Source organism: Lygodium microphyllum, chromosome 19, assembly GCF_053477565.2.
Source record: "Lygodium microphyllum isolate KBCC chromosome 19, Lygodium_microphyllum_v1.1.10, whole genome shotgun sequence".
In the NCBI taxonomy this organism is placed as follows: Eukaryota; Viridiplantae; Streptophyta; class Polypodiopsida; order Schizaeales; family Lygodiaceae; genus Lygodium; species Lygodium microphyllum.
In genome coordinates, this window is record NC_141153.1 from 97,495,320 (window position 1) to 97,517,851 (window position 22,532).

Genomic DNA, 22,532 nt, shown 5'->3' on the forward strand with positions numbered 1-22,532 from the left:
CCTCACCAAAGTTGCCCACTTTATCTCCACTAAGACACAATACACTGTCTCTTAGGTGGCCACTCAGTTTATGGAATATGTCTTCAAGTTGCATGGCTTACCACAAGTTATAGTACATAATCGAGATGCTAAGTTTATGAGCAACTTTTGGCAAACAATTTTCACATCTATGGGTACCAAGCTTGCTCCATCCATTGCATACTACCCCAAGACTAATGGTCAGACTAAAAGAGTGAACAAATGGCTTGAGACATACTTGCGGCACTTTTGTCTTGATGTACAACACAGTTGGGATTCGTGGCTCTACTTGGCTAGTTTGCCTATAATAACTCCACCCACTCTACCATTGGGTTTTCCCCTTTTGAGGGGTATAAGGTTCCCCTCCCTACAATCTTATTCAATGATAAGATCAAGCATGGAGTGAGGCTGAGTTGGATCGTATGCAGGCCCTACTTCAGCAATGCAAAGTAAATCTTCAAAAGGCACAAACTCACATGAAACTCTATGCTGACGAGTAAAGAAGGCATTTGGAACTCTAGGAAGGGGAACTGGTTCTCTTGAAAGTGCCCAAGTCCCGTTACTCCACTCTCAAAGAGGGCAGCAGTAACAAGCTTGCCCACCGTTTCTATGGCCCCTACCGGATCTTGAAGAGAGTTGGTGACTTGGCCTACCGATTAGAGCTTCCCCTTACCACCAAGATCACAATGTGTTTCATGTCAGCCAGCTGAAACCCTTCATTGGCACCTCAGTGGACTATGTGGAAGAACTTCTCCCCATAGATGAAGAAGGTGTCATTCAATATATCCTTGAGGCAATCATTGGGCAACGACAAGCACTTAAGATCTCGATCCATCAAGGAGTACCTCATCAAATGGCAAGGCTTACCCTTGGAAGAAGCCTCCTGGTGCCCAGCCACTATTGTCAATGAATTTCCTCATCTCCAAGATGCCCAACGGGCTGAAGACTAGCTAGTTATACCCTCGTTTGACCACCCCCTGCCTGCAGACTGCACACTGCTTTAGAACAGTTTTGTACTTGCCCAAATCTCAGGAATGTGCCTCCTACTTGGGCTGAAAGTACTCATCATAATCTCGGTTTTGACATGTGGCACGTCCCATTTGGAGCAGCCTATCAAAAGTTATGACAATTTTACCTCAGTAGGCCTGTCATGGACAGCATGCTGTCTCTAGTCTTTACCCATCCATTTTCATTGTAATGTGGCTCAGAGTAGTACTTTGCACCCCACTCCCTAAGCCCACCTATCACTTCTCTCCAGTTGTCTTCGTTTTTGAGGGCAAAAACCTTCAGGGTGGGGATGGATTGTAACGAGCGGGATACATAGGAACTAAGGGTTAGACACGCAGTCACACTGACAAGGTGTAAGAGTCCCGGTTTAGGGCAACCAATGATTATCAAGAACTTACTCTTCACCTTCATCTTCAGCTTCCATGGCTTCCTCCTTCTTTCTCCCCTCTTTTCTGTCTTTCTCCCTTCTCTTCTAGTCTTTCTTTCTCTCCTTCTTGCTCTCTTTCTCTCTCTTCAGCTCATTCTCCTCTCTCCTCTCAGCTTCATTCATTACGGAATTTCTCTCAGCTGTATCACTCATATTGTTCCCTTTGAAAGGGATAGGAGGTACAAGGGAACCACTAGAGATGGTGGGGGATGGGATGGAATCTCTGGGTTAGATGGTGCACAATTGGGAATGGGTATGGCTATGGAAGATTGCCTTGGAGGACCTTGTACAATGAAAGGGAAATGGAGCTTGTAAAGCCCCCTCTCTCTTGCCAATGTGTCGCTAAGATGAATCGTGAAAAATCCTCAACAAAAACGGTTTGCTTGGTAAAGACAACCTAGGTACCAAGGTAAATAATGCCATAAATTAAGAGAAGTGGAAAGCCCAAGTCGGGAACATGTTGATGTGATCTTGCATAGAAAGGAAATCATTAATTGAGAACATTCAAAGTTGGTTATCAATGGTAATATGGTGGGCAAAGGTCTTTTGATGGTAGAGAGAAGAGGACTTCATCCACACCTCCACTGCGATCTGAAGTTTGCACATATGCACAAGGATAGAATCGTACAAACTCATGAAGAAAAAAGATCGTGCTCTAAAATTGAGCCGATCCTAAAGGGTTACTTGGTCCATCATAGAATCAATGTAAGGATCCTTCATTGAACAGGGGGATTGGGGTAGAAGCCCCATAAGTCAAAGGTGCCAAGGATACACTCCACTTTGCTAGGCCAAAGGGAATAGTTTACACCATCAAGTCGATCTTCTTTGGGGAGAGAAAGAAGCACTGGCATTGAACAGAGGGAGCCATCATGACTATGTGAGGACTTGTAGTATGGGCTCGATGAGAAAGATTTAGAGAAGTAGGGGGAAGAAGGGTGCTTCGATCTTCTCAACCTATTACCTATCAGAGTGAGAACAAGGCTTTGAATGCGGATCTTCGTGTTGCTCATCGTGATGGTTTGATTGATGTGATTGCCTATTGGCAGAAGACTGAATGGTCTCCGCATTTGAATCATCAAACCCGTCAAACGAGTAGTCCATAACTCTTTAAAAGAACTTGCAATACACTAGGAAATTTGCGATTTGGTACCGGGATGCCTGAAGTTCGAACAGTGGGTAAATCAGCTACACCTTGCTAAAGGAAGTTGTAGTTGCCTTGCACACTTCGTAGAATGCCCAAACAATGCTGAAAAGCTGCATTCTTTGTGACAGATCAGCTCCAAACAACATGGTGAGTGTGGTTTTCTCTCCATAGGACCTCGGAGTCCTCACTTTGGCAATGATACCATGTGAGAGTGCGCAACGGAAGAGGAAACATGAACATGGAGAGAGAAGGAAAGAGAGAGACTGCAATGAAAGAAGAGAATGGAAGGAGAAAATCTGCACTGAACTGAATGAAAGCTGAATACAAAAGAGGATTGATCAGTTCCTGCATGCGGCCCAAGGCATTAGTGAGGGCACACGATCAGGTTGATGACAGAAGGTAGCATTGGAAGATAGAGAAGAATCCCTTCATGTTGGAGTGTGCTGAAACCTGCAAAGGATAAATTTGTGAATGATTTGCCAAGTGGGGAGGCTGGCTGTAAATAGCCAAAATCAGCCAAATCTGGCTGACCTGCTCCTGTAGCCCATAGATATGCTGGTTGATTGGTCATCATGAGTGAAATAATCAAGAAAATGCTGATCAACATCATAAATGCTGGTCATCCCATCTTGGCACATGAATGCAGTCCAAGATCATTGAAAAAGAAATGCATTGAGCTGGAAATTAACTAGCCAGTGTGAACACTCCTAGATCCGAGTAAAAAAGAAATGCATACTCTAACTAGAGCTGCCTCCTTCGTCAAAACACATGAGAGACTGAATGTCAGAGCTCCTAATGTCCCCATTTGACTTAGATCGAGGCTCACACGCAAGAGATGACTTTTCATGACACAATTGCTAACTCCTCTCAAATGTAGACCGAGATTGGTCCAAGGCCATCTTGGTGCTTCTCCTAAAGAAATCAGTGAGATATCTTTGTATGGGTCCTTGACAAACTGGTGCTCTACCTTTGAGGATGGTCCCTTTCAATCCTCACATCTCTAGGAGAAAAAGGTTGAGGCATCTCTGACCATGACTCTCGATAGTGTTCCAAAACCACCCATCGCTGAATAGACAATAGAAGTGCCCTCGAATCTCATAGTATGCTGAGCAATGGTAGATGTAATGCTCCTTTGTCTTTGGTCTTGCTGGCAGATCTAACATATACGCTTCTTTGGGGATATGGATGTATATTTACCGGTTTCGCTCTCCAGTTGGTGTGAAGAGTGCATATGAGTAATAGCATATCTAATCCCTGTGATAGGTGAATATCAATGTATCTCGGAGGTATGACAGATCCATCCTCAATGGTGTGGAGAAAATGCTCTTGATAGAGAGCCATCTTTGTTCCCATCTCATGTAGTGGTGTTAGCCATATTCTCCTAGTCTCCAATTGAACAAGACCTTTGTCTATTGATCATGCTGATCTTTGAATGACTTAGAGTGAGAGGCAATGCATCAATATTGAAAGGGTGGTATAGCCTATCCATGCTAAAACCATGTAAACCATGGTCCATCCTATTATCTAGGCCTTTGCTCCCTACCCTCCTGGAGTATATGCGTCTTCCACCCGGCATTACCTTTGCCACCTCTCCTTTCTTGGCCACAGAGATCGTTCTGCATCGGCTATCAGAGTACTATGCTCAAGGCAATAAGACGCATCCGATGCGCACTAAGTCCTTTCGAGCACATGGAGGATCGATTGGCGCTATGACCTCTTGGAGATCGTCGCAATGCCAGCGCCAGTCTTCTCCCATCTATTTTCGAGCATAGTGGCTACCACGGCCCGTGGTTCTGCAGTCTACTCCATCAAGAGACAATGATTGTTTGATACGGTCTCCTCGTCAGTCCGCTCCTTCGAGAGATAGTGGCTGCTCGACTTCTTTCTCTTCTTCGGCTTCCCGGTCTGCTCCATTGAGAAGTAGCGACTGTTGCCCACTCATTGCTTAGTCTGAGCCCCACCCTTCTCCACCCTCACCTACTCAAGTTCGAGAGGCCACCTCTGGGAGTTCTTCACCACCCTAGATATCTTCTTCGGCATGACCGGTGGCACTTCTTTCATTCTCAGACATTTTGGAGTCCGCGATCCATGAGTTTTTGGATTTCCTATCTACCTCAAAGGGGGATGATCTTTCTTTACCCTCCGAGGGGGCATGTACATTTACTGCGACTTCAGAGGGGGCTCCTATTCCTCTAGTTTCAAAGGGGGTCCCCACCTACTGCTTAATTTTTCGCACACCGTGGCGGAGGCCCTTTTACCTTCTTCTTCTACCCTTGGATGGGGTGGCTTCCTTCCAACGGTCATCTCACCTATTGATACCCAGGATCTTGAGGATCTACCTAGATCGAGGCCTTCGAGGTTCAGTGGCAACTTGGTGATGAGGCCTTCGTATTCCTTCTTGCATGGATGCATGGAGCTAGTGGCTTCTCTCCCGAGATTGAGTTTCGGGTTCTCTAGTTCACTCTATCTATTGTTCTTTATTGTAGGTTACCTTTCAGGTGGAAATCTTGGATCTTAGGGATCGTGTACATCTTCTTCCTCCTCTTCTTTTTGCCTTGGTCACTTGGTCAATATGGGGCCAACTCTTGAGATCTAGTATGGGCATATCCTTATGATTCTCGGCACCACACAAAGTTCGACATTCCTCATATGCATTGCATGTTTTCATCATCTTTGTACTAGGGCACTTGGGCAAGTGAACAATTTTCCCACGAGGGACATTGTCCAAGTGGCACCTGCTGCATGAGCATTCTTCAGCATGTGGCATTCCATCTCCACCTCACTCTTCTCTTGTTTCCCTTTTTGGGCCTGAGCGGAGGTGTTGAGAAACCCTTCACCCACAGTTTTATATTTTGCGTTTTGCGTTTAGGGTTTCGTGTTTTGCGTTTAGGGTTTCACAGTGGATAGCCCCAAAAAGGGGCTGGGTGCCCATGGAGGGGCGCCACCCTAGACAGCCAGCGCCCTCCCTCCGGGCGCCACCCTAGACAGCCTCTTGCCTATTTATAGGTTGCCTCTGTCACTCATCCTTGACGGCTGATTCATTCAGTCCGTCACCTCTTCTTTCCAGCCTCTCCACTACCCTCACACCCCTTTAGGAGGACATTGCGGTTTGTGGTTCATTGCTGTCTTCATCATCTTCCTTGTGCTACGGCACCCTTGTTCCTTTGTATCACATTCACTCCATGATTCAGATCATCATTCCATTCATCTGAGTTTCTTCTCTCTTCTCTTCTCTTCTCAGTGTTTACCGAGTTCACTCCGTGTTCCTCCCCGCAAACCCTACTGTCTTGCTGGTACGTTGTCTTTTGACAAGGAGGCGCCACTCACCCAGTCGCCATCATCATCAGCCCTTCCAAAGGTTTGCCAGCTGTTGCCACCCTTCTTGGACTGCTGTGGTTTGCATTCACTGCTGCCATATCGTTCCTCTATCTGCGACTGATCATGGAGCTGCCATCTCAGCTAGCATACCTGCGTTTTTTGCTTCCTTGAGTCTCCTTTGACATCCTATTGCCTGGAGGACTGCATTATACTCCCTTCACTGCTGCTCTTAAGATCATCATCATCAGTGGATTGCTGCTTCTGCATTCCAGGACCCGTCATGAGCAGGACACCCTTTCAAAGTTGTTCATGGTGTCTTCTATCCTTGAGACATGGATCCTTGCTCCTTGAGACATGGAGGTTTGAGGTTCCACCTTGTACCATACATCTTCAAATTTATGCATTCTGATTGAGCAGTCTTTAGACTATGTTCCTCATCTTGTCTTACATTTTGCATTTTTCTTTGTTTGCTCTAGTGGTTCTTTACATGATGACCAGAACATCTGCAATTCAACCCTTGCACCCCACATGGTCATTTGAAGAATAAGAAGTGAGAGTTGAACCTGGGTCAGTAGATTAGCATCCCAACGGCACAAAATTGGGCCATGCATGAAGTCTCACACCCCCATACACCCACAGAGAGAGAGAGAGAGAGAGAGAGAGAGAGAGAGAGAGAGAGAGAGAGAATCTGAACTTGCAATGGTATCAGAAAATCTCTGCCCCTGGTACTGCTGTGAAAAAAGTAGTTTTTCGTACATTGAAGCTGCTCTTTTGGGGTCTTATTTTGCAAGGTAAGCTGCTCTTTTGGGGTCTTATTTTGCAAGGTAATGTATAATGATGAAACTTCCGAGCTTCCACCTGCCTTATTCTTCAGTTCCCTTAAATAGGCTACAGCCTTGTGCTTTGCATATGCATGTAGTGCATCACTTGCAAGTGCCATTACTTTTATGGTTGTATCTTCTGAATGCTAAGACTTCATCGAATGAAATGCTGTAACAGGGGGATACTTTCATGGAACTGATGACCTTTCTTATGGAGTTGATGTGACAAAAATTCGTTGGTGTGGAATACTTCAGGTGTGCATTCTTAGTTTTTCTATCAGCAATTTAGTCTGTGTGCACACATTGTTCTGCTGTAGTTCAAAGCTCAGAGATGCAGCAATAAGAATCTTAAACATGTGAGATTGCAGCGTATTGCACTTGGGTATGCTGTGGTGGCCATGATAGAAATAACAACCAAAAAGACAAGCTCTTCCCGAAGATCCTTTAAGGAGCCTTGGGGAGTTTTTCAGCTTCACAAATGGCACTGGTAGTATCCATTGTGTCTACCTTATGCAAACATTAATCATAACTGTTTACTTTAGTTCCCTGTCGCACCTTGATCGAAGGCATAATACCATAGGCTGGACCCAGGACAGGAGGAACTTAAGGAACAGGAAGGTTAAATAAGTTCCACTCATCATTTTTGTACATGCACCCATATTTTGAGTCTCCATTTTATTTCTTCACTTATCTGTATTCTGAAATCTATGCCATTTTGGAATTCATTCTTAAGTATCTTGTATCATGTTTGCAGAAAATTGAGCTTTTCCATTTGTAATTGTACCATGGACAAAACATATATTAAGTTTTAACCTATTTGATCATTGAAAAGATGAAGTAGATGCATACAAAAAGGAAGGAAAATTCAAATTCATTTTGTTCCTCCTTTCAATCTTTAAGCCACTTGTCTTGGTTATCCACTCTGTTGCCTGTTCATCATGTTTTGGTCATCTGTGTACATTTTCTTTAGGATATGCTGTATTGAGTTGCTCTAACATATAGTGGCAACAGTCCTCTATTTTTGCAGGCCATATATCCTGGGCTTTCTCAGGGTTGGGTGACTTGTGGCCTTTCTGTGTTTGTTGACTGAAGTTAAGGTTGTCAGGGTTGGGTGACTGGTGGCCTTTCTGCATTTGTTGACTAAAGTTAAGGTTGTCTTTCCTCTTTTAAAAAATTTGTGGAGTATACAAACAATGTATGAGGGAGACCATACCCCTCAAATAGCTTTTGGCCACCTGAAGTTGGAAAGTATGGGATTGAAAAATGCTGTCCAAGAAGGAATTTTGAAGGAGTCATCAATCTCATAGACCCAAATCTGGATGGAATAACTGTCAGAAGCACTAGAGATGGTAGGTGGCTTCAGGAGACTCAGAACATTCTATTCCTCCTGGAGGCTAGGCTGAGGAAGATACCTATTGGGGGATTCTATGGAAAAGTCAGAGTCTCTATTTGGGCTGCTTGCTTCTGAAATTGTGCTTTTCATGTCAGTGATCTGCTCCTCCATATGTGGCATCAAAACCTCGTTGAAAGTGAGATGCCAATGCAAGGGAATGCATAACAAATCTGGGGGACCTGGCTTCTTTTGCTCCTATAGCAAATGTAGCACTCAACTCAAATCTTAGAACCGAGTTAGTACAAAAACTCACAATGCTAAGTAGGAAAAGACATAACTTGCAAGGGATTGCATATAGCTGATTAGTACTTTTAAACCTTTTACTTATCTCACATGGACCAAAAGGTAAGGCTGCAGAAAGAGGCATTAAAACATAGCACCAAGATGGGAAGGAACCACCTCCCTGCATGAAAGAAATAGCTCTCTTGAATTAAAATGCTAGGAGGGCTTGTGAAGATATGCTTGCACTGAGGAAACACAGCATGTACGACCAAGATTGGAACACAAAGACTCAGACAGAGACAAGCAAAACTTAAACCCTAAATGCAAAACACAAAACGTAAAAACTCAAAACTCAAACACAGAGACAAACATAGAGAGAAGAAACTCTGAAGTGAATGCATGCTGTAAATGAATGTAAGAGTGTACAGAGTACCCAAGGGCAAAGCAATGCGGTGTCAGTGAGTGAAACCCACTGAAGATAGATCCCAAGTGCTGCGACCACCCGATGGAGTGTGGAAAACACCAAACGCTGATCACTAGAGTGTTAGGGAATTGAGGCGACAACAAGAGAGGTGTTTGTTGATGTAGATGGCTTGTTGGATAGCAAAAATACAGGTATTGTAGTAGTTGCCTGGTGGGAGAGATGGCAATAGCTTGTCGCCTAGCACCAAATGCTGAAAACATAGGTTATAGCAAATGGAGACTTTCAAATAGCAGTGCGATGGCTGAAAACAGGCCGCCTTGGGCTAGATATGGCTGAAATTTGTACGATAGAGTAAGAAACCTACACAAAAGGATGAGGCTGAATGGTGGGCAGCTTGTCTATTTATAGATGTTGAGGAGTGTCCCAAAAAATTAGGGTTTTGGGGCACTACTGAACTCTCTCGAACCGTGCACCAAATTTGTGTTTTTCATTAATTAAGTGTGTTTTGGGCTTGTTTAAAAATGCTAATTTGTGGAAAGCGTTGTCGGAGGGGTTTTTGTGGAAACCACCGGGGATCAGAAGTAGAAGGAAGTAGAGATAGGAGATGGAAGAGAAGATAGAGAATATCCAAGTGGTAAACACTACAAAGACAAATCACAATGAATTGAATCAATATGTATTGAAAGAACCTGGAATCTTCACACTACTCAAAAGCAATCTCCAGGTATTAGATCTCTTGGAGCTTTTTCGTAGAACAAAACGTGCATAAAAGTTACAGCTCCTCTGCTGCTTGGAACCCAAATCTAATGGCTCCGTTGGCTCCGTGGGCTCTGAAAGGGGGGTAAAACTCCAGGATGCCAGGTCACGGATCTTCCAGATCACTCCTTTTTCTTTTCGTTTAATCTGCAGTTTTCAGCCTGTTTACCGCGATCGCGACGCGCGCGATTTCTCAATCTGTCCCTCTTGTGAAAATCCCCTAATTGGCTGAAAAAGCAACTAGCTTTTTGCACGCCATCCTAATCTAGAAGTTTTTTTTTAACTTTTTCGGATTTTTACAGTAAATAATATAAAAAATAGGCTAAAATTATCCAAAAATCTAGTATTTTCAGATAATCCATGCAACTCACACTAGTACTAATGGCTCAGATCACATTGACTCTCTAGATCAATAAAAAAGTTGGATGATGATGTATCCCATACTTTTTCACACTGTGTCCTCATAACATTATGACATCCACCCCCTTTAAACCTGCACATCCTTCGGTATGTGCCAAAATTCTAGTTGTCATCGGATTCTGAGTCCTCCTTATCCTCTGCAACCATATTCTTTTACTTTTTCATCTTCCATATCTTGCTGGCTAGCCCCTGTATTAGGACCACTATTTTCTTTCAATTCTGGCAACTCATAGGTAGTAGATTCCCGCCTTTTGAATAATTTGATTTTTTTCTCTACTACCGGAAGTTTGATGGTTGTTTCATCCACCTCATTTAATGCATAAGCATAAACCAATACCCAATCCCCATCTTGTATGGTTCTTGGTCTCAGTCTACGTCTTTTGTCAAACCGTTTCTTGTTCTGTATCCTTGCTGCCCTTAACTTTGCAGTTGCTGTCTCTATGTCTTCTGTCTTTCTTTCCAACTGTCTAATGTGTAAGGCCAACAACTCCTCTCGATTCAACTCCTCCTCCCAAGGTAACACACTCCATGTGACTGTCATCTCTTCTATCGGCATGATAGGTTTTTAACCATACATCAATTCTGCAGGCATATATTTGCGAATGCCTTCACAATAGGTGGGTGACCTCTGTCACTTTTTCCATTTCCTTCAGGGTTATAGGCTAAAGTTAAAGCAAGCTTTATTCCCAACCGTGCAAAGAAATCATGAGCTTCATCTGCATCCAACTCACCCTTATCTGCTGTAATTTTTCCCACACAGCCATACCGACAAAAGATCTCTTCTAAGAGAAAAGTACACACGGCATTTGTTGTCTTAGTACGTAAAGCTATCCCTTCCACTTGATTAGTCAAGTCTTCACGAGCAAGCATAAGATACCTCATTTGCCAAAGACCTGTAGGCATTGTGACCAAATCCACCACCCACTTAAAATGAAGAGACAATGGATATGTGGGTTGCAATCCATCTCGATGTCTCACAGATGAATACATTTGACATGTCGTACATGTTTCCACAAAGTGAGCAACATCCTTATACATACCCTGCTACCAATATATTTCTTTAATCTTTGCAAAAGTACCCCAAACACCTCTATGACCAGCCCATAAGCTTTCATGAAATTCTTGCATAACAATTACTTGTGAAGCTCTATCACCCAAAACTCGCAATGGCATACCCTGTTTCTTTTTAGCATGTTTCCATAAGTATCCATCTTTTAAGAAAAATCCATAGGCTTTCCTCTTGATCTTCTTAAACTCCTCATCTGACCATTCATCTCTCTTTGTTAATGTACTGAGATATTGACCAATTCTCAGCCACTCTCCTGCATATTTGTCTTCCAGAAACACTTCTACACAAGATGCAAAACATCTAAAGTGTCTTCTCTTTGTTGTCCAAGCTTTTGTTAATGCTGTAGCAACACCTTGCATTGCTAAATTCACTCTTGCAACATCATTTTCAGCCATAAGAAAGTCATCTTCTTCCTTCTCATCCATCATCCCATCTTCATTCTCATAGCATGCTCGAGATAACATGTCTGCCATTGGGTTATCTCTTCTTGCAATATGCTAAAATTCAGGGTTCAAAGATTTGATGTATGCAATCCACCGGAGCATAGCAATGTCTGGGGTGGCACAACTAGTAATCATATCCAATACCAGCAAACAATCAGTCTCAATGACTACATGAGCACCCATAAAATACTCCTTATCACATTTAAGGGCTGTCACAATTCTCCATAATTCTCTTTTTACCTGTGGATATCTTCTCTGTCGTTCAGTCAATACTTTTGCACCAAAGCGAATTGCATATCTTTGTCATTCCTCATCATCTTGCCCAATTGCCCATCCAATCCCGATTGGGCTTGTATCAACAGTAATAATGATAGACTTTCCATGTGAATAGTCAACCTTTCTCAATGTAGGAGCAGATTTTAAGAGTTGCTTCAATTTCTTCATTGCTTTCTGATGCTTCCTTTCCCAATGAAATTTCTAACCTTTCCTTAGAAGCTGATAAAGAGCATCGGCTACATGTGCAAAGTGAGGAATCCATATCAAATAGAACACACATGCACCCAAGAATCTACGCACCTCTGATACGTTCGTGTATATATCTTGCATTCTATCAATCCCATCTATTTTTGCTGGTGATGGCCTTCGCCCATAAGGCCCACACATATGCCCAACAATCAAAACCTCTTCAACTCCAAAGACAAACTTTTGTCCAGAAAGAGTTAAATGCACCTCTTCTAGACGTGTCAAAATCCTCTCACAGTCCACAATATGATTTGCAACAAACTGTCTGCATCCATGAGCATCCATCTCTTCATTCTTTTTATCCACTGCACACCCTTTGATTGGAACATCATCCAAGAAGGGCATAGTCAATTGTGGTATAAAATCCCTGAGTACCCTATTCATAGCATTTGTCATGTGTGCCACTGAGTTTGTTGCACCCTGTGGGAGAGTACACATCCGTACTAACCCCAAAGGAGTCTTCATGGTTGTGATATCCCTGCTTTCAATTGCCAGCTGAAACTGATCATAACTCGAGTAAAGATCACCCAAAGAATAGATCGCTCTGCCTGCAAAAGCCTCTGCAAATTCATCAACCACAGGACCTGCACCCACATTTCTTATGGTCACTTTATTGACCGGTTGCATGTCTTGAATAAATCTCAAAGCCCCATTCTTTTGGGCACAGTAAACCAACGATTTGAGTACGGGGTTGAAGAAGGATCCAAGATCTTCATGCGAATCTTTTCATTTAGCAAATCCATCAGCTTTGGCGAGTAAGCTTTAGGCACTGGAATAGGCCTTAAGTTCCATGGTACATGTGGCACAGTAAATATGACCATAGGAGAGACAACATTTGGATCTACACAACCTATTTCACTTGGCTGAAATGCAAATGTCTTCCCATGTCTAGCCAACATCCGCATAAAACAGTCTCTCTCAGCAGGCAAAAGAAACCCTTCTGCACCAACTTTCAATTCTTGTAATGTTTCAGATGTAAACTGATGACCTATATCTTTAGGATCCCGTAAGCTTGGCTGCCTTGACACTTTTTCATACGTACCCTCACTCTCTCGTGGAAGTGGCAAAGCAATTGGTTTCACCTTTTTGTCAACTGTCTTATACTTTGTCTCCATAAGTGCTTCAGCCCATTGTAATCCTTCCTGCTGAGCAAACAATGCTATAACATCATACATATCCAAAGAACATACTGACAACACTCTATTTTTAGTCTCATTTTCTGCATGTATAGTTGCTGAAATTTCAGCCATAGTGTCAGTAATATTCAGCCCATAAAAGATGTCTGAAATGCCATCATTTTCAGCTAACAACCCCAATGCTCTCAGTTTCTTAGTAGCCCATTTCATAGATATGCGTTCAGCTCTATACATAGCTTCCATAGGCTTAAACCAACATGAATTGTTTGCTGTAAACTGAGAATTACCAATAGTAAATACATGCTTCATTTCATCAAGAGGCGAGTACACCCACTGAACAACACTACTGTAGCCCCGCATTACAATAGTGCTTAATGAAAATCCAGGTCTTTGAATTTCCTTGCATTTGGAACCAAAGGAGACTCTCGAAGCATATCTCGATTTCTAAGATGATTAACACAAACAGTAAGAAATTGGACTGCTTTTCTCCCATCCTTGCTTCTGACTCTTGCCTAAGCAGAACCATCATCAAGCACCTTTGTTTCCATACGCACACCTGTAATATAGGGCTGTCCCAAAATCACTACATATGAGGAATTATCTTGCACAAAGAAGTGTTGCTCTTCCTGTACATCACCAATCGCCACTTTTACATTAGGACATGCAGCATAGAGCTCCCCTGAAGAATTATTTGCAGCTCTCATTGGCCAACCATGATCAGTGTCTACAGGCCATGCACCATTTTTATACAATCCCCACTCAATGATGTTTATCTCAGACCCATGGTCAAGTAAAGCAACACAAGGAGTTTCACACTCCCCTATTTTCACTACCGTTTCAGTGGTAGCTCTAGCCCAATGATTTCTTGTGTAGTGACTTTGAGGAATAAATCCTAGAGTCTTTTCTCCATATTGTTGCATTTGCCTTACCCCACCATGCATATTGCTATAAGACAATGCATTTTCAGCCACTTTCTTATCTTTTTCACATGCTGCCCATTGATTAGTAGCATCTTGCATAGACAATCTTGTACTTACTTCATGTTCATATTCAGCCCGAATACCCAACAAACCAGTTTTCTCTTTAAATTGCAGCAATGCACTAGTGGTATCATCAAGAAACTGACGCTTCCTTTTAATAATGTCAATGATCTCATCATGAAATTCTCGCTTGGCAATGCCAAGCACCTCTCCCAAGGTAAATTCCACCCGACTGTTTAAGATCCGTTCTTCAAGAACCTTCTTAAGATCTGTGGCTGTCTCAATGTCAGATTGCAACTTATATCATGGCTGCTTGCTCTTCTTTTTGCCCTCTTGTTTGTTATCCTGTTTTTGCTCCTGACTGACCTCTTCCATAACATGCTCGGGAGGTGGCTAATTTGCAGCTTTAGACTGATCCACGCTTCTTTTTGTCATTCTTTTAGATGTCCTTGCAATATCTTCATCTCTTTTTCGTTTTTCTTCCACAAGTACATTCGTGTTCTATACCTTCGTAGATCCTGTATGGGAAAAGCCAATCTCCGCCAGCAAGCGACGGAGCCAAACTGCCTCCATAGCGGTCGAACATAGGGCACGAACCCAGCCTCTGTAGAAGAAAGTGCCACAGTAGGCTGCTTCTTGCTGCTCCAAGAGACAGCACCGGATCCAAGGGTGAAAGCATAACGTGTAGTGGATCTTCTTGAATCCACATCACCTGCCCAATCAGAATCACTCCATCTAGAAAGGGTGATCCCATCTCCATACATGATCCCGTAGGATCGAGTCCCCTGTAAATACCGAAGAACACGCAAAGCTGCCCACCAGTGATCTTGTGTAGGAGTCTTCATAAAAGAAGATAACAAAGCCACCACAAAAGAGATATCCGGCCGAGTGTGAATCAGCCAGATGAGAGAGCCTACAAGGCACCTGTAACGAGTGGCATCTGTAAGGGGGACTCCATCTGCCAAAAGCTTGGACTCAGGGTCCATGGGGCAAGAAATAGGCCGACACGCGACCATATCAAACTCCGAAAGAAGCTCGGAGATGTACCTGTGCTGCGAGATAAAGATGCCCTGTGCCATCTGATAGATCTCCAGTCCTAGAAAGAAGTGAAGGATCCCTAGATCCGTCATGTCGAACTCCTGCCGAAGAATGGACCGAGTATGCTCCACCTGCTGAGTGTCGCTCCCTGTAATGATAAGATCATCGACATACAAAATAAGGAAAACACAAAGAGAACCCACAACCCGAAAGTAGAGGTTGGGATCATGATCGGAGCGCTGAAAACCACTCTGTAGAAAGAAGCGGTCAATTCTCTGGTACCAAGCACGAGGAGCCTGCTTCAGGCCATAAAGGGCCTTCCGCAGCCTGTAGACATAATCCTCCTTCCCCTGCACAAGAAAACAAGGAGGTTGTGAAACATAGATCTCCTCCTCAAGGACGCCATTCAGAAAGGCTGACTTGACGTCCATCTGATAAACAAGCCAACGGTGGTGAGCTGCAAGAGCCAAAAGAACTCGAATGGTAGACATCCGAGCTGTAGGAGCAAAAGTCTCGAAGTAGTCCAATCCTGCTCGCTGTGCAAAACCCTTGGCAACAAGCCTAGCCTTATGCTTGTCCAAGGAGCCATCTGCAAGATACTTGGTCTTAAAGACCCATTTCACACCTATCACCTTCCGTTTCTTGGGACGCGGTACAAGCTCCCAAGTATGGTTCCGCTCGATGGAATCGAGCTCTGCCTGCATAGCCTATCTCCAAATATCCTGTGCAAGAGCCTCCTCCACAGTGGAAGGCTCGGAATCCTGAAGAATCTGAGACATAAGAGCATAGTTTACACATAGTGAACTATCCCGTTGGGCCTGTAAGTGGGCTGATCTGCGTGGACCTGTAGAAGAAGCAGGAAAGTGAGTAACACCTGAATCCTATATGAGCCGGCGATACCATAAAGAAATCCTAAGAGACTCCTCCTGCTGCGAGGGAGACCGAGTAGTCTCCAGAACCTGCAAAGCACCTGTGTCTGAGAGGGACTCCCCCTCACCAAGTGAAGGGAGATCCTCCTCATCTAAAGAAAGCTCCCCATCAGATGGCTGGGTATCCCGAGAAGACTCTTGAGGGGAGGTTGAAGGGGTGGAAGAACTCGTAGAAGAAGGAGTCATATCCGCCAAAGGGGGAGGGGAAGCCGTAGTAGAAGGAGGAAGGGGAGGGGGAGGGGGCGATGACGAAGGAGGGGTGCTAAGAGGTATCCTGGAAGGAAGAGAAGGTGGGGGGTGGTCCGTCGATGTCGAAGAAGCACCTGTAATAGAACCATCAATCGGATCCTCGGAGGCCGAAGCCTCATCAAAGATCACATCCCTGCTCATCTCAATCTTCCGTGTCGTCGGGTCGTAGAGCCGATATCCCTTCGTGGTCGTGCTATAGCCCACGAAGATAAGCTGTCTCGACTTAGAGTCGAGTTTCGTCTTCCTCTTCTTCTTGTCCACATGGACAAAAGCATCGCACCCAAAGATGCGAAAGTGGGACACGGAAGGCTTCTTCCCAAAGAAAGCCTCAAAAGGAGTCATGTCCTGTAAAGCCGAAGTCAGAGAGCGGTTGCGAATATGCACCGCTGTAGCCACCGCCTCACCCCAAAGGAAATGAGGAAGACTCCTATGCTCTAGCATAGATCGGGCCATCTCCACCATGGTCCGATTCACACGCTCCACCACACCATTCTCTGATGGTGTGTTCGGATGGAAATACTCCACCCGAATGCCGTGATCCCTGCAAAACTAAGAGACAAGGTGAGAAGTGAACTCGCCACCGTGATCAGCTCGAACGCCACGAACTTTGGAAGTTGTTTGTGTCTCCAGTGGTGACAGTGCCCCCTCTGGAACGAAGATCCTGAAGCCAATCCTGTCTGAAGGTCATATGTGAAGATGCTCCGCTGTCCACAAGCCAAGGCTTCTCCTGAGTGGTAGAAGCTAGGGTTGTATCCTCCTCAACAAAGACATGCACAAACGTAGACTTTGTCGTGGCGGGAGCCGCCTTCAAGTCCTTCTCCTTGGGCTTCAAATGGAGGTACTTCTGCCAACACTTCTCCTCGGGATGAGTACCCTTTCCACAGTGGGGGCACTTGGGCTTCTTCTCCTTCGCATCCTTCTTGTCCTCCTCCTTCTTGTCCTTAGCCTTCTCCTTCTGTTGCTTCTTCTTCTTGCCGCCACCTGTACCTGCAGTAAAAGCCTTGGTGGAGCCACTGGCACCCACCTCTTTGAGTCGCTCGTCATGCTCCAAGACAAGCGGGGAAAGTTCCTTCCATAGGAGTTTCTCGCGGGTCCTCGAGGTGATGAGGCTGGTGTAGAAGACATCATAGCGGGGTGATGGCAGCTGAGTCAACAGAATCATCGCCATATTCTCGGATGATATCACACGACCAAGAGAGGCTAGCTTGCCTCGCATGTCCTCCATCTTTGTGATGTGCTCCTTCATGGAAGAAGAATCATCAAGACTGAGCATCCGCAACTTCTTCTCCAAGGAAATCTTGTGGGCAAACGTCTTGTGCTGATACAAAGACGCAAGCTTCTTCCACACTTCGGCCGCAGTCTTTAACCTGTGAACATGTACAAGAACCGAATCATGTAAACTCATAAAAAGAAAGGAACGGGCTCGAGAGTTGAGCCTATCCCACAAGGCTGCACGGTCCATAGAGGCTCCATCTGACGAATCCACGGGGGACGGTTGATGGGCGAAGAAACAAGCTCCCATAGGTCGAATGTATCGAGGATGCACTCTACCTTGCACGACCAGAGGGAGTAGTTGGAACCATCCAACTTATCTTCCTTCGAAAAGGAAGGGAGAATCGGCACCTGAATAGAGGGAATCAAGGAAGGCATCCGCACATCTGAAGCAGTCTTCACGGAAGGTACCTTCACAGTAGATGGAACCCTCTGAGATGCATGGACTGAAGAGGGACGAGTGCGAGGAGTCTCCTCCCGACGTCGAAACTCCTGAAAATCCCGCCTCCGCTCAGAGGAATGATGAGAAAGGAGCTCATCCTCTGAATCGTCAAAGCTTGAAAACTGGTAAGACATCTTCCAATCTGCAAAATACCAAACACCAAAGAAAACTGTGCCGAAGCCGAAGTATGACCAACAGTATGGTCACCAACCACCAAAACGCAGGCTGTGATAGCCTACAAACACCTGGAGCTGCAAAATGCAAAGGTAGCTGATGAAGATCACCAGAACAGAAACCGCCAGCACCAAAACGCAGCCTGGGATGGGTCGCCAGCAGGAGATGAGCCACCAGGAGTGAAAACGACCACCAGATTAGGAAAATGCAGCTTGATGATGTGTCGCCCAGCTGAAGGAGAGGCCGCAGGCCGCCTGATGGTAAACGCAAGCAGGAGGGGTCGTTTGATGACGTGGCAGCCTCTGGAGGAGGCGTCTGCAGCAAACGCAAGAAGAATGGCCACCTGGAGGGGCCGCTTGGGCAGTTGGAGATGAGGCGACAGCAGCAGAAGAGGGGTGAGGTATCTCTCCACAAGGTTAGGTCCTCCGTGCTCTCAGTCAGGCGATGATACCATGTGAGAGTGCGCAACGGAAGAAGAACACGAACACAGAGGAGGAGAGAGAAAGCAGAAAATGAAGGAAGAAAATCTGCACTGACTGAAATGAAATGCTGAATACACCAAAGTGGACTGATCAGTCCCTGCACGTAGCCCGGAGCGTCAGTGAGGGCACCAGAAAAGACTGGAAGCAATGGCAGCACCAATGCCGGAGTGGGAGAGGAGGAAGTGTGTGCTGAATCTGCAGAAGAGTGTGAGAGAATGACTGGGGGGCTGCTATAAATAGCCCCAAACCAGCAAAACTGGCCGACGTGCCCAAATAAGGGCCGACTGCACACAAAAAGGCCCATTTTGGGCTGAGGAAGGGAATGCAAACAAAATCAGCAAACACAAAACTGACAGAGCTCCTCTGTCTCCTGCCAGACTCTGACAGGAGCTCACAACCAGGAGATGACAGACTGAAAAGAGAGCAGGCTAACAGCCACAAGACCCTTATTGGGTTGTAAAACCCACTCTTGAAAAGTCTTGTGCATAATCAAACTGGTGTCCTCAATGTAAAATTCTTCCCTGAGTGTCTTCTTGAAGGCTACTCAGTCTGCATCCTGTAAGTATAATTCAGTAATCCGTGCTTTCAGTTCATGAACAGTAACACGTACAAAATACCGGCTCCATGCAGATTGAGCCACCCCAAAGAATTCCATCTTCTGAGCATAGGTATATACATATGTATATACGTTCTTGCCATTGAATAACTTCACCTCATGCTCAACTGCTTGCAAAGCATTCATCACAACACTTTCTGTTTGAGCTGAAGCTTGCATCACCTGTTGTTGTTGTTGTACTTGCATAAGCATATTCATATTTTGCACCAACTGTTGCAAAACATCACTGGAGAATGTATTCGAAGTTTCTCCCGTCTTGTCTTTCCTTCTTCTGACGACCTTTCACGTCGGGTTCACCAATGTCGGAGGGGTTTTTGTCGAAAGGTCGAATCCACCGGGGATTAGAAGTAGAAGGAAGTAGAGATAGGAGATGGAAGATAAGTTAGAGAATACCCAAGTGGTAAACACTACAAAGACAAATCATAATGAATTGAATCAATATGTATTGAAAGACCTGGAATCTTTGCATTACTCAGAAGCAATCTCTAGGCATTAGATCTCCTGGAGCTTCTTTGTAGAACAAAAAGTGCATAAAAATTACAGCTCCTTCTCTGCTGCTCGGAACCCAAGTTTGATGGCTCTGTTGGCTCCGAAAGGGGGGCAAAACCCCAGGATGCCTTACCGCGATCGCGACGCGCGTGATTTCATCAATCTGTCCCTCTTGTGAATATCCCCCAATTGGCTGAAAAAGCAAATAGCTTTTTGCATGCCATTCTAATCTAGAAGCTTTTTTCTAACTTTTTCGGATTTTATAGTAAATAATATAAAAAATAGGCTAAAATTATCCAAAAATCTAGTATTTTCGGATAATCCATGCAACTCACACTAGTACTAATGGCTCAGATCACATTGACTCTCTAGATTAATAAAGAAGTCGGATGATGATGCATTCCATACTTTTTCACACTGTGTCCTCATAACATCACGACAGCGTGTTTTAGCTCAACAGGGTTGTGTTGAAATTTTCAACAATGCATACAAGGGAAAAGATGAGGATCTAATGAAGAAACTCTCTTTTGGTTGGCCTTGTCCTCAATGGACCAGTTTCCTCTTTTGGAGATACCTTAAGATCTTAGATCCCAAAAGTTGGCCTAGAATACAGTTTCAAACAACTGAAGATGCTGTGATCAGCTTCTAGACAAATGTTGCAACAGATCTATGGTGAATTATCAGTCTGGGATGGCTAAAGCTGGTCCAAAATTGCTTTGCCTGGTAGAATGAAAGTCTAGGAGGGACCTAATACGGCTTTGCCTGGCAAAAATAATGATGGAGAGGGCTTTTTCTAGCAAAGAAAAAGCATTGGAAGCCTTGCTTGATTGAGGGAAGGAATATAGAAATCTTCCAAATGATGGTCATGGCAAATCATGATGTTTGACATTAGGGAGGCTTTAGGCAGCTTCAACAATTGTAATAGAATGCTGTAGATAGCAATTTCAAGGCAAGGCAATGCTTGTCTTAGATCTAGGAATTAGGATAGATATTGCCAGCACTTTGATGCCTTTAAATAGTTAATTAAGGCACACTGTGTTAGTAGAGTATTTGTCAGCTCATGAGTGAGTTTGTCCATCCCAGATGGGTTGGGCATTTTTATCTGTATTTTAAGCATTTTTCTATGGGCATTTTGCATGTAGATTGGCATTTATTGCTGCCAGTCGGCCAGCATTGGCCAACTAGCATTTATTGCTCCCATATTTTTGTCCTGTTTAGTTTTGGCTCCTCCTCCTCTCATGTAGTCATCATCATTCTTCAAGCGTTCTTCTTGTTGGAGAGAGGAGCTAGTGCCAGTGCCCACATAGCTAGTGACTCATTGCTGTACGTGTCATTCTTGTGTTTGGTACATATGGATTCCATTTCTCAGGCATATCTCTGAGTTCTCTTCTTTTGGAATGTTCTTTTGTTTCCTTTCTCTTCTGTCTTGTGTTCAGCAGTTTATTTCAGCACTTGTCTATACTTTCATTGCTGCACCACTTTTGACATGGTATCAAATTGTAGGATCTAGGTTCTTGTTGTGATTTTTCTGTTGATTTTAGGTCTTTCTTCCCCCTACTGATCAGGCATGTGTTTTTTAGACCAACAACTTGCATTTTCAGCTTGCATTTGGATTCCAGCCTGCAATCATCAGTTTGCTGATCATCCAGCCTGCATTTTTAATTTTGTACCCCTAACTACGGCTGGCATTTGTTTGTACAGTTTGTTTTTGTTGTTTTTGGTAGTTTCTGAGTGTTTTTTTCTTCATTTTGCGGCAGTTGGCCTTCATTTTTAATCAGATTTTTGGTCACAGTGCATGTGAACTCTCATTTTGTGAAGTTTTTGCTGTTGGGTTTGGCTATATTCCCTCTCCGTATACCCTCTATCCTCTATCTTCTCATGAAAGCCTAGTTTGTGCAGAAGCAGATTTGGTACATTGTATGTAGAGCTATTTCTTGGCCTTAGTGTCCTTTTTCTCTTCATGAAGATTTTGAGGAGGACAACCATGAGAAAGCTGTGCTTACACGGGATTTGGACGATGCACGTGTATATTTTGCACTACTTTGGTGTATTGCTAAAGAAGTCCTACCAGCGGTTACCTCTTGCAGGACATCTCTCAAAGTATGGTTGGAGCTTTAGATGTAAGAGGCACCTTTCCCCATGCGTGTAGTGACCCTTTATGGACAGCTTTAGTAGATGAAGTTTGAGTTGAAGGACACTGTTTAGTCCTTTTTCCTCTGTGTTACACAAGTATAGGACTAGCTACCCTTGTAGTTTGCCCTTCCAAAGGCACATCTAGTGGGAATGGTACTCTACAAGCTCCCCCCGGAGTTTGATGGAGTGGCCAATACTTTGCGGGCACAGATATTATATACACCAGTGAGATTTACACGTGTTCTCAATGCTGCTTAAGCATGAGGCATCTTTGTGTTTATAGGGGAGGTTTCCATCTCATTATGGAGGTTCCAGCGAAGTTTTTAAAACTTTAGAGAAGGGTGATAGAAAGAAGTCGAAGGCCCAGTGTTATTACTATGTTAAGAAGAGACACTTGCGGAAGGACTACAAGGAGTTAGCAGCCTCACGAAAGAAGCAGGAGACGAAGAAGAAGCAGGATGCGGACTCCTTTGACGAGTCATTCTCTTTCTCAGACTTGGACTTCGATCCTTCGGTCAAGGCGAAGTTCAAGGCGCGAAAGGGATTCGCTTCTTCAGACTGAGGAAAGGCCTTGATTGCCCCTTTCTCTATTGCTTTCTAGTCCAAG

At 44.3% G+C, this 22,532-nt stretch overlaps 1 protein-coding gene across 7 annotated transcripts in view; it reads left to right on the plus strand.

Annotated features, from left to right (window-relative positions):
* The window catches only part of LOC148020181 (uncharacterized), a 48,119-nt gene that overhangs the window by 21,191 nt on the left and 4,396 nt on the right, over positions 1-22,532 (plus strand). For 3 of the 7 annotated variants that reach the window (XM_087700479.1, XM_087700485.1, XM_087700484.1), the window contains 3 exons: positions 6,625-6,739; positions 6,915-6,991; positions 7,105-7,223. In XM_087700479.1, the coding sequence (XP_087556605.1) occupies positions 6,625-6,739; positions 6,915-6,991; positions 7,105-7,223 (311 nt within the window). The remainder of the gene's footprint in view (positions 1-6,624; positions 6,740-6,914; positions 6,992-7,104; positions 7,224-22,532) is intronic. The other 4 variants (XM_087700480.1, XM_087700486.1, XM_087700482.1 and 1 more) reach the window with 3 other exon arrangements.